This window comes from Manis javanica, chromosome 16 (assembly GCF_040802235.1).
Source record: "Manis javanica isolate MJ-LG chromosome 16, MJ_LKY, whole genome shotgun sequence".
Lineage (NCBI taxonomy): Eukaryota > Metazoa > Chordata > Mammalia > Pholidota > Manidae > Manis > Manis javanica.
Genome location: NC_133171.1, coordinates 20,433,758 through 20,446,205, shown reverse-complemented (window position 1 = coordinate 20,446,205; position 12,448 = coordinate 20,433,758). Strand labels below are relative to the sequence as shown.

Here is a 12,448-nt window from a genome sequence, read left to right as displayed (position 1 = left end):
AGAGGAGGGCCTTTGTCAGTTGTGGGGCCCGGGAGAGTTGGGTGGGGAAATAGCAAAGGCTGGAGCCGGGAAATGGCGGGGGTACAGGCGGGGCAGGTGTACTTGCCGTCCGGAGACGGGGTCCAGCCGCAGTGGTGGGAATCGCGGGCCTGCAGACACCACGGTCAGGTGAAGGTGAGGTGCAGCTGGAGAGGCCTGAGTAAAAGCTGCGAGGACAGACGCTGGAGCCAGTGAAGGCTTTTCAGCTGCGGAATGCAGTGACAGTGCCCCGAGGGGAGAGGCGGCCCGCCGTGCTGCGTCAGGGCGCTGGAAGATGTCAGGCTGCCGCCTTAGGGGCTGACCCTCTAGGTGAGGTCCCTCACTTCCCAGGGCCTCAGGGCCCTCGTCTGTAAAATGGGGGTAATTACATTAATGGGGCTTTGTGAGGATGAAATCAACTCGTGTAAACTGCTTAAACAGTGCTCCAGGCGGTGTAGCTGTGGACTGTCACAGTCAGTTACCAGAAGCACCGGAATGAAAGTCTACCCTCGGGGGAAGGAACTGATGGTATTTGGAGGGAATTTCTCTAAGATTGATGACTCTTTTATTATTACATGTTTATATGTAAGTTCACTGCATTTCTCTTAATTTGCTTTTTGTCTTGCTAAGTGTGGCTCTTCATACCCAGTGTAGGTGACAGAATAGTAGCTTTTTAACATGATTTTTTTCTTAGGCTTTCAACATACTTGATTATTCTTCCATGTATGTGACGTATCTGAAAGCTTGGTGTCGGTGTGCTGGGCCTGTGTTTCTTTACTACCATAATAAGAATGATACTGTAAATCCCTTTATGAAGTCCAAAGCCAATTGATATATGAAAAGGTGACTTTATTGTGAATTGGCAGATAGGAGTTTATATGTAAACAAAACAAAGGTGTTTTATAGGCTCCGGTAATCCCTTCAGTTTTCTAGAGCTGTTGGTAGCATTTTGTTGCGGTGTAGTTTGCATCGATAGAACAAGTACTGTCGTGGAGATAGTTGTCAGATTATATAGGATAAGCTTTAGAATTAAATTTTGAATTGGTTACCTGAAGTGGATCAAAAATTTCCAGATTTTTTTCAGATGGACAGTTGAAGTATGAGATGTGCGGAGCTGGTGTGCTTGTCGTCTGGAGTTCACCGTTCCGTGCCACATACAAGCATTTTCTGAGTTGTGAAATTAGATGCACATCATCTAAGTGTAGGTGATTCAACTACATAGTGTGGCCTGTGCGTGGCAGGCCGTGCGTGTCTGTTTTTTAGAATTGTGGCTCACCTGTTAGGGCTTTTATGCAGATGGCAAATCCTTGGTTTGTTCATCCGTCTGTCTGTATGGCACACCCTCTGTCTGTGTGTGCATGTGCGAGCTGGTCCCTGAGGTGCATACACAGATGGCTTCTTTGCTGTTATTTAGCTACAGGCAGAAAACAACTTGTGGGTTTTCCTTTCACTTACTGTTTCTGTGCATAGTTTTAGAATATTTGAGAAACGGGTAGCTGTCTTCTAGAAGGTTAGTTCTTATAACTGTGTCTCTTATGTAAATAAATGCGCTTGTTTCATGGGACTCCTTTAGTTCCTGAAATGTGTTTTTTTAGTTCCTTAAAAAAGAAAGATGAGCGCTGTTACAGAAATGGAGCTCAGACGGCTTCCTTTGAAGGTGGCTTTGAAGGTCAGGGAAAACGGCAAGGGTCACTTCCTCGCAGTAGGTCCCTGCTCACACAGACATCTGCTAGCTACTTCCTCCGCTCGCCAGTGACTTCCCCTTAGCCCTGAGCGTGGATGCCCAGTGTTGTGTTGGAGTAAGTCTCTGCGTGAGGATTAATCTCTCTCTCCCTCTAATCCTAGACTGCCACCCTCCTATTCTTAATCTTACCAGCATCCTGCCAAAGCCGTTTTGTCCTACTTTCTTCCTGCTTTTGACTAGCTTAACTTCATTCTGTGTGTAACTGCAATGGCGTGCCCTGCAGTTCTGCTGAAATACAGCAAGACTTTTAGAAGAGAAATGTGATCTCAGATGAAGTCAGCCACAAGTCCAGCTTGGTGTCTCCAAGGTTTACTTAATTCAGTTGTGTAAGTGCTTGGGCCTGCTTCTGACTTTGCACAGTATCTGGCTTTTCTGTCTTGTAGCCGGCAGATACTGCCAGTAACGTACTAGAGTGATGGTTCTGAACCAAGATGAACCATTCCGAATTGCTAGATTCTGTAATACCACTTTCATTGTGAATGTCTTCTCAAACCCACAGCCACCCCAAATTAAAGATTTTTAGGATAACATATTTCCAGGTAAAGTAGAGAAAAATCATGCTATACTGACAGATCTCACCCATTTACACAAGAATCGGAAGGAATCAATGACATGTGACATCAGTTGGCTCTACCTGAGATGCTTCAGTCATAAAAATTGCAAAGAAGTAGGAATATTTTCAGTGCTAGCAGAATGTCTATATTTAATGCTTTGTTATATATTTGAGCATTTGTCTAGGAGTAGAACAAGCCAACCAGGCAACTTGTAAGGCTCTGTCGCACATTTTATCTGGAATCCATCCAATCAGAAAATGAAAATAGCTGAAAACATTTTCTTGTAATACTCTACAGGTGATTGAAATTCATAATGACAACTGAAAGCATTGTGTACAGCAGAAGTGCTTTTGAATCATTAAAGAAAGATGAAAATATGTTCAGTATGACTTAGCGGGCTTATTTCACCACTTTGCACCCAGGTCCTGTGACGGTGCTGGGTGACTCTGACCCACTAGCACCCTTCCCTTCCTCGCAGCCCGCGACCTCCTCACCCCCACCTCACTTTACACTGATGGCCACACCCTGCGTCTTTTCTTCTCCTGAAACATCTTCTCCTGGGCTGAAAACAGTTAGTTACTCCCCTCTGCCTCCTGCTTCGAGTCCTTTTCACTCCCTCCCTTGGAAGTACCCGTACTTCGTCAGGGCCTCCAGGCCGTGGACCCCTTGGCTGTTCCCCCTCCTGCCGCCCCTTCCTGCCTTCCTTTCCTTCCCTGCCCAGTTAGCCCGCGTGTGCATCACTTCCCTAGGCCCTGTCAGGATCCGCAGCTCCTTTTGTCTCCTCTGTTTTCCTGGCCCACCTGCCTGGTCAGCCTGGGGCTGCCCAGCAAGCCGGGTGCCCCTTCCTGCACATGTGTGGGCTGCCGAGAGTGGCAGGAGAAAACCCCACAGCTCTTCGACCTCGTGCCACCGCAGTTCACAACCTTCAGTCTCAGTGGGCTCGTGACAGTCCCAGGACTTCTTTCTAACTTCTCAAGTTATTTAGCTCTTTGTGTCCAAAGTCTCCCCCACCCGCCACCCCCGCAGATGCTGTGTGCACAGAGCTTGTCTCATCATCTCATACCCCCTGTCTAGTCTTCCCTGGCTCCTCATTGCCCGGAGAATAAAATTCAGGCCCCTTAACTTGACCTTTAAGGCTCGCCGTGACCTGGTTCCTCTGTCATCCCTCTCTCTCCCTAACACATTTTATTTGCTAACTGTTTTGAATTATATTCAGTTTCTGGTAAGCACAGTTTTTTCATCTCCATGAACTTGTTGTCCCTTTATCTGGAACACTTTCCCCAGCTCCTGGTTTACACTTCCTCCCCTCACGCTTCACCTGATGAATTCTTTATTCTTCCCTCAGGTCTTAGCACAGATATATTAGGTGCCGAAGAGCATTTCCAGACTGTCCAGCCGGAGAAGAAGCGCCCGCCCCTTGCTCCCCCCCAGCCTGTGCTTCCCAGGGGTGGGCGCTTCTGTCCCCATGGTGCCTGCTGGCGTGTCTGACCCTCAGAGCAGACTGCTCGCCCGGTGAGGCCAGGGGTGCCCTCTGTTCTCTTCATCCAATAAAAACCATTCAATAAAGCTTTCGGGTGAATTAATGGATTCCCAGAGTCATTAAATGGTGACTGAGTGATCACTACAACAGCATCAGCTAACGCTGAGACCCTTTGGTGCACCAGAGATCGTGCAGGTACCCTTGCAGGTGTTGACTTGTTTCTTTCTTGCAGTTACCCAGTGCGGTAGATGCTCTTGTTTTACCAGTTCTGTGAATAATGAGACCTTAGGGATGGTCGGTTGTGCTCTTAGCTACTACTTCGTCCTCCTTCTGCACGTGTGGCAGCAATGTTGTCAGGCTCTGGGGGTGACGGTACGGAGGGTGCACGTGTGGTGGGTGCTGGGCATGCTTTCTGCTCCAGAGGAGTCGTAGTCCAGGGGGAAAGAGAGTAAAAGAAACAGCGCTTCCAACATGAAATGCTCATTTTCTTGACGAACATCTGTGTGGTACTAAGGACGGACAGAGGAGGAGATGTCTATTTTCATTTTTCGAAGACTAGTAATTTATATTTAGTATGTACATAATCTAATAATTCATTAATTAGAACACTATTTTCTAACTATTCTAATAAAACTTAAATGTTATAAGATGACTAACAGAGATTATTTACATTTCTAGATATGCTTAGCTTACAAAGGGAAATTAAATAAAGGCGTTTATTATTAAGTTCCTGTTGATTTCCAGCTTCCAGATGCTCAAAAATTGGAACTATATTTACCAAAATTGAAGTGACATCTACCTTTGTTTAAGAAAAAAGGCATATCACAAAATAGATTTCTATGCAGTTCAAAATTTATTGTTGTTATTGATCTTACAGGAGAATCATGAAAAAAGTCTCCATGGAGCCGTCTGAGCGACTGGCCAGTCTCCAGGCTCTGTGGGACAGCCAGACTGTGGCTGAGCAGGGTCCCTGTGGTGAGCATGCACTTTAAAACCCAAATGTCAATGGCTGCAGGAATGTCCCTCTGCCAGGAAGTTAAGTCTGTTCCTAGCATGCTACTGTAAAGGTACAATTAGTTTTAAGGTGTAATTAGCACTATATAGACTTGAGATTTGTGGACAAAAGTCCTATATTTAAGCTGTATTGCGTCCTGCTTTGTACTTACTCTAAAAGAGGGAGGAGAATCTTTGCTGTTTGTTGAAAGAGCAAGAATAATCAGCATTGTCAACCTTGGCCATATTTTTAAGCTTTAAAATTTTAACTTAAAAATCATTTAGCCAAAAACCTGTTATATTTGGCTGTGTATTTCAGGTGGATTCTCTCAGATGTATGCCTGTGTTTGTGACTGGCTTGGATTTTCATACAGGGAAGAAGTACAATGGGTAAGTGAACCTGTGTGCACGCACTTCTGAACACACGCACACACAGTCACTTTCTCTCTCTCACCACCGGAGAATATTCCAATATTTGACTGGCTTATTTGTCTTTATTTTCCCCCCACTATTCATTTTTTTCTTAATATCTTCTTTCCTCAGGTTACATAAAAATCTGCCCGTATCATTATCTAATTCTCTTTGCATCTCTCTTGCTTCCCTGATCATCTCCGTGTGCTATTGGCATAACTGAATTATATTTCAAATAGGATGTCGATACAATTTATCTGACACAAGATACCAAGGAATTGAATTTACAAGACTTCAGTCATCTTGACCACAGGTAAGCTACGTGGTTGGTTCTTTCCTTTCTGCTCCTAAATTTGGCCTCAGAGCTTCACTTCTCTGCTGGTACTCGTAGATGCACGTTATCTTCAGAGAATCCTTTTACAGAGGAATCAGGGGACTCTAAGAATCTCTGTATTTTCCCATTAAATTAATATTTGTAAATGTGTTCATCACTCTGAATGTTTTGGGATGGGGTACAGGTGTGTTCCCCAAATCTAGAGTTCATACTTGGACACTGTGGAAATAGTGTCATTCTTACACCAGCCTCCACTAGCCTAATTAATCTACCCTGTGTATAAAATACAGTACTGTTTTCCCTAACTGCCATTTAGAAGATTTTCTAGGAGGAAATTTTGTGTTGAAATCCTAACAAATGTCTTTTAGTTTTACAGTTTCTTTATGAATAGGGGGTTGCTAGGGTAGATGTGCATGTGTCAGTGGAAATCAGGGTGCTAATATCTGCCTTACCATAGTGATAATAAAACTATGAAACCTGTTATAAGTTCTTTGAGAGACTTTTAGGTTCTAAGATCTTGACTTTAATATATTTAGGGCTGTGGGTAGTGTGATTAGGCCCCAGAGGAGAAGCTTCTTTCAGTTCCCCTTTTTTCTGTGCAAAGACAGACCCATTTCAGTGATTTTGCTCCCTGCCCAAGTTGAGCCCTGCCGCTGGCCCGGCACAACACGTGCTGTGTTTCTGCTAATTTTTCCTGGCCTGTCCCGGTCTCAACGCTGGCTATGCTGCTGCTTCCTTCAGGTGGGCAGATAGTGGCCCTCCTGGGATAGTAGCCCCCCAACCCAAGACCTTTTCTTTCTCACTGCTTGGCACTGAGAGAAGAGAAATTTGGGATTCTACCTCTTATGCCATTTGTACGATTGGCATTGCAGAGAGGATTGTTCCCTCTTCATATCACCAGCATCTTGTCCTGAAAAGTACCATTGCAAGTAATTTTCCCACCTACCTGGCAGGGAATCCAGAACTCAGGTGGGGTCCCGGAGAGTTCTAGCCAACTGCATTGAGCGAAGAAAATGTATGTGAGGTGGGCGCAGCTCCTCCCCGTGCAGCGCGGGTCCGTGGAGGGCACCGGAGCAGCCTCGGCCGGGTCTGTGCTCTTGGGGGAAGCGTGCGAGCCCCTGGGCCTCAGGCTTGGACCTGCTTCCCTTTTGTGGATGCGGGCAGTTTCCTCCTGCTTAGAGCCCTTCTCCTTCTTCCGGTGCACAAGGGACCTTCATACTCACATGTACAGATGTGATCTCCTGTGTAGCTCATGAAAAAGTGAACTGAGAAGCAAAAGGGGAAACTATTTCACTTTGTAAGTATTTTCCAGTAAAACCAGAAAATTGCATGTAGAATAAAGTAGGAGTGGGTAGGCCTACAGTGTCAGGTCTCCGTGTTTTTGGCCCCAGGATCCCTTTACATTCTTAAAAATGATGTGCTTTTGTTCATGTGAGTTGTCTTTTGGTATTTATCATATTAGAAATTACAACTACAATTGAAAATGTTTATTTATTAATTCCTTTAAAAGTAATGTTAATAAACCTATTATATGCCAAGTAGATACAATTTTTACTAAAAATATTTCCCAAAACAAAAATGTCAGCAAGAAGAGTAGCGTCTGTTTACCTTTTGTAGACCTTTTTAATTTCTGGCTTGATAGAAGAAAGCTGATTCTCATATATGCTTCTACATTTACTCTGTTATGATACATTGTTTTGACTGAAATATGTAAAGAAAATCCAATCTTAAGCATATGTGTAGTTAGAAAAAGGAATATTTTTAATAGCCTTTTCACATAATTACAGATATTTTTTACTACTTCACCACAACTCAACAAGTGATGATGGTTCTTAAAGATCAGCTACGGTGTGAAATCTGAAACCCTATCAATGAACTCTTTTATATTTTGTTTCATTAAAATCCATTTGATCCATCTTATACTCTGAATGCTCTTACCCATAGGTGATTTTGTAGCATCCTGCCTTGGTCATTTAGAAAATATTGGTCCACTGAGTTAGGCATAGTATCCAATATCTTGCTGTTGTACAATGGGGTGAAAAAAAGAGGACATCTGTTACGTATCACCACTGATCTAATAAAAAACGTCTTTATGTATGACAAAGCTGTCAAGCTCACTGTGGCAGATACAGGTTCCCCAAAATTCAAATTTATGCTTTAAAGATATAATTTTACTATTGAAGAAAAGTACTGTCAGGTGATTTCCTTGAAAGAGCTACATTTCTGAGAAAATATCTGCTAAATCCCAAGTCTGCAGTGCTTACTGTGCCACTTCTTCTTGGGGTACCATGAGAAAAGGGAGGTAGTTCTGCTTAAACTGTATCACACAAGTACTTGCATGAGACAGTGATCACTTTGGTATATAGAGGAAGCACTTTGTGCATACTTCTGTTTTGCTGCATAGAATATTTAAAAGGCATGTACTCAAGGGCTGAGATTTAATGAGTACTTTAAATTTCTTCATCAAGGTCCTTAAATGAAATTGGCATTTGTTTAAAAAAAAAAAAACTGGGTGTGTGACTGAGTAAAGGATACGATGGCCACAAGCAGAGCTCAGGGCTGCTGCCTTGGTTCGTGCTAAGGGGCCAGCAGATTTGCATCCTCTCTCCCCCCGTTTGCTTTTGAACCATCTGTACAGACACCATCATGATGAAAAGGACAAATTCAAGTACTATTATAAAAATAGCTTTGGACTTGTGAACCTCCTAAGTGAGCCTCAGAGCCCCTGGGGGTCCATGGACCATACTAGGAGACCGCTTGGCCTACAGGAGTTGAAGGTGTGATAGGGCAGCCTGGGATGTTTCTCTGGCTCGCTTTCTTTGTCTCGCCCTTAATGATTATTACACCATCGGTAGGTTGTGCACAGCACCAGTGCTGACCTTTCCAGCTAATCCACTGTGCTTAATTTGGCGATTAATCTTTTGACAGAGGGAAACTGTATCTAGAGAAGCTACTAAAATCCAATTACTTGAAATATTTAGAATATGATCTAAAATTGAGAAGCCTTGTCAAAACTTAAGAGATTTCCTACAGGTAAATTTTTCCTCATTCCTTAGTTGGAGAATTTCCAGTTCATAAGTAAACACTGCATTCATGGATTAGACCATAATTGTCTACTTTTCTCACTTGATTAAGGGCTAGAAGGACTTTTCTCACTTTTGAGACTTCAGATCAGAAGTTGGAAAACTTTTCTTGGGAAGGGCCAAAAGTGAATAATTTCAGGCTTTATGAGATAGTCACTGTTGCAGTTATGTACCACCACTGTTGGACCTCGAAAGCAGCACTAGATAATATGTAGTTGAATGAGTGTGATTGTGTTCCAATAAAACTTTATTTACAGAAATATGCATTGTGGACTGTGGTTTGCTGGCCCCTGTGCTAGGTCAGTGGCCTCTATGTGGGGTGTACATCCTCTGATGTGGGATGTATATACCTAAAGGAAAATGCAAGATGAGCTACAAAAAATATTAGAACTTCTACTTACATTTATTGCTGACTCATTTTAAAATGTCTCTATTTTATATATGTAATATATCACTGTTAATAGTATTTAGAATATAATAAATATATTAAAAATTAGGGTGTTCTTAATTTTTTTTTTACTACAGTGGGCTTGATTATTAAAAACAGGGATCACTGCTCTAGGTGTCATCTCTCCTACCCTGCCTGAATACTTTGACTTTTTTTGAGCTCTGCCAAAATCACCCTAATCTTCAAAGTTTAGCTCCTCTTTCTTAAGGATTTATTTTTTTCCTCATGATTCTTAATATTAAAATTAGAACCAGCTTCCATACAAAGAGGCTATTTTCAGCCTATTTAATGGCCTGCATTAATAGTATTTTGTTAGTCAAGTTACAGTAAATTATATTGGATGAACATTTCTATGTTGGAAGCTTGAGGTGCTAATCCATGAATCCACAGTTTGTACAAAATGGCACAGTTATTTGGAAGGAGTCATACTGGCATAGTGGCATAATTTGAGTGTGATGTGGGTCATTCTCTAAATTCGAGGTGTTTTACAAAAAATGTTGGTAGTTTTCTCATTTGGGTGTGAATTATGGAGAAGCGAATGGAGGAATTAGTTTGGAGCAGCAAGAGGAGAGATGAAACTGGCCACGTGTTGAGCTGCAGTTTGTTAGCAAATAAGGGAATAGTTTTCATACGTGAAGATGAATTTTTCCACTGTGGCGATCAGCTCCCATGTATCTCTATTTGAACACAATTCAGATTTAAGTAAGTAATTTTGCTTACCATTTATATTTATTGAAATGAGAATCTGTGTGCACTTACATCACCATTTTACTAGACTTCCTTTTAGAAAGCTGCACCCTTTTCATATAGTCAGTGCGAAAGTCTTCTGATTGGCTGTCATTCAAAGCTTTTTTTTCATTCCTTTCTTTTTCTTCATTGTGTTTAGTCATCAGAGAAACAGCTTTTCTTAAGAGTCTTTGAAACCATTGATTCTTCTGGACTGGAAGTTCCATGGGCCTGGTCAAAGGGATTAGTTTTAAAAAGCCCATCAGATTACTCAAAATACTTTCTCCTCCATACTCAGGTCGGCAGTTGTCGCTGTAAACAGTGTCCTAAACCCAGTTTTGTTCTATGTTCTATAGAACATAGTCTATGGCTACATTCTGTCTGGATTCCTGTACAATTGTCTCTTTGAGTTACTCAGCCAGGTCATTATCTTTTTGCACCCAGGACTTTGTAACTACCATTTTTCAGGTCCAGTTCAGATCCAGACTGTGAGATTTGGGTCACGTGTGTGGCACTGATAATATAGTAGGTCTGGTAATGGGGAGAATTCATCATGGTTTTGCAGCTCTATCCTCTGGAGCACAGAACGGAGGAAGCAGTAACCTACCTGTGGCGACTCCATCACCATGCGGGGGAGATGGGTTTAGAAGGAGGTGCAGCTCTAGGGACAGTGCCTTTATCATCATCTCATCAGAGAGGCCCTAGTAATGTCCTCCCCCCTCTGATTTGCCTGGGATCGGCTCTTCTTCAGAGATATGCCTGATTTTACAATACACAACCTATGAAGCCTCATGAACCGAGAAATAGAGACGCGTCTACATCACGCTGACACTGCTAACGATCACCTAGCCTGCTGTTCTCTTACTGTAGGCCGTTCTTCTGTTTCTATATGTTCTACCACCTCTCTAGAACTCTTAGGGTCCGTCCAGCTGTTTCAAGGTAGATGGAGAAGCAGCTGAATGCTGTGGTTGACTATTTAATTGCTACCTACCTGTGGCTCCATCTGAACTGAATAGAGGGCCAGGGACCCTTTTGTTGCTAAATGAGCATTCAGATAGGAGAATGACGGTGCTCACACTAGCCCATCTGGTTTGTTTCTGGAGAGGAATAGTAATTAGGAAGTACTTGGAAAAATGCCCACTTAGTTATTATTTAGAGCTTCCAAAATTTTATGTTAGTGTTTTCTTAAAATTTTTTTCAGTTTAGGTATCAGTGGGCTAAAAAGAGGCATAGCTTGTAAAGGCTTTTTTGTACATTTCTCATGGGATCTCTCAAAGATCTGTAAGCCGATGTGTTAAAAAATGTAATTACACTGCAATTTGAGTGTCAGGGAATGATGAGGGTAGAGGTAGTGCTGCTTAGGCAAAGAGAATATATAGCATTAAATACATCAATTTTTCTTGTTCCCAGAAGATTTTTAAGAGGAGCCAATCTCATCAATCCTCTAAAGACTCAGTGACATGCAACACCGAGTTTGAACTGGGCTCGTGAGAACATAGCCAGCAGCTCATTCCCTTCAGACTCATGTTTCTGTGTTGTCATATTTCTTACTCATCAAGGTGACATTCTTGAGCCTGCTACTTCCCCGAAATAGTTTTGAGGGTTGATTAGTGCTCGTCCAGGTTGTCCTGAGGGTGCTGGCGTGACTCTTCCCTGATCTGAGCCCCATCTCTTTATTCCTGCTCTCATTTAAAAGGAAAGAAATGCTGTTTGGAGCATGAAATCCAGTGTGAATAGCATAAGCTTCTGTTTCCATTTCAAAATTTCTGTAAATGATTCTGTAAAACAGTGACCAGCCTGGATCAGATGAACTCTGGTGTGAGCAAGATGATGATATGTTGAGGAATGCAGAGAAAATAGTAGAACTTGTTTTATGTATATTTTTCCTCATCCATTTTATATATGTATATTTTATACTGATTCTGATATGCTGGGACAGTAGCACATGTATATAGTTTATAGGTAAACACAGATTTTAGGGAGGTTTGTGCTCAAAATTCTTCTGAGGAGTGACTGATCAAATTTAGAGACCACATTTTTATACCTTCGGTGATGTCATTTGCAAAATGTTTCACATAGAGTTGGTGAGTGGTCCAACTAATTATTTAATAATATATGGGACATACTTCTATATACATTAGGCTATCAGGAAGGAATAGCTAACCTGTGACATTTAAAATTTTTTAAAGCTCTCCAACTCCCATTTTCAAGCTAAGTATAAAGGAGAAAAGTCTATGTGGTACATGTACACAATGGAATATTACTCAGCCATAAGAAGAAAACAAATCCTACCATTTGCAACAACATGGATGGAGCTGGAGGGTGTTATGCTCAGTGACATAAGCCAGGCAGAGAAAGACAAGTACCAAATGATTTCACTCATCTGTGGAGTGTAAGAACAAAGCAAAAACTGAAGGAACAAAACAGCAGCAGAATCACAGAACCCAAGAATGGACTAACAGTTACCAAAGGGAAAGGGGCTGGGGAGGATGGGTGGGAAGCTAGGGATAAGGGGAAAAGGGGGCATTATGATCAGCACACATAATGTAGGGGGGTGGCCGGGGGAAGGGAGTACAGCACAGAGAAGACAAGTAGTGACTCTGTAGCATCTTACTACACTGCTGGACAGTGACTGTGAAGGGGTGTGTCGGGGGGGA

At 42.4% G+C, this 12,448-nt stretch overlaps 1 protein-coding gene and 1 long non-coding RNA gene across 14 annotated transcripts in view; one reads left to right on the top strand and one right to left on the bottom strand.

Annotated features, from left to right (window-relative positions):
- Positions 1 to 12,345, bottom strand: part of LOC140846688 (uncharacterized) — a 38,947-nt gene extending 26,602 nt beyond the window's left edge. The window contains exons 1-4 of one of the 5 annotated variants that reach the window (XR_012126064.1): positions 9,786 to 12,238; positions 7,143 to 7,235; positions 6,481 to 6,799; positions 847 to 4,305 (exon numbers count right to left, since the gene is read on the bottom strand). This is a non-coding gene — a long non-coding RNA (uncharacterized lncRNA). Of the gene's footprint in view, positions 1 to 846; positions 4,306 to 6,480 lie in introns of those variants that run through there. The other 4 variants (XR_012126063.1, XR_012126062.1, XR_012126065.1 and 1 more) reach the window with 4 other exon arrangements.
- The window catches only part of CARMIL1 (capping protein regulator and myosin 1 linker 1), a 330,496-nt gene that overhangs the window by 165,036 nt on the left and 153,012 nt on the right, over positions 1 to 12,448 (top strand). For all 9 annotated transcript variants that reach the window (XM_073224193.1, XM_073224192.1, XM_073224191.1 and 6 more), the window contains 3 exons: positions 4,674 to 4,771; positions 5,109 to 5,179; positions 5,440 to 5,513. In XM_073224193.1, the coding sequence (XP_073080294.1) occupies positions 4,674 to 4,771; positions 5,109 to 5,179; positions 5,440 to 5,513 (243 nt within the window). The remainder of the gene's footprint in view (positions 1 to 4,673; positions 4,772 to 5,108; positions 5,180 to 5,439; positions 5,514 to 12,448) is intronic.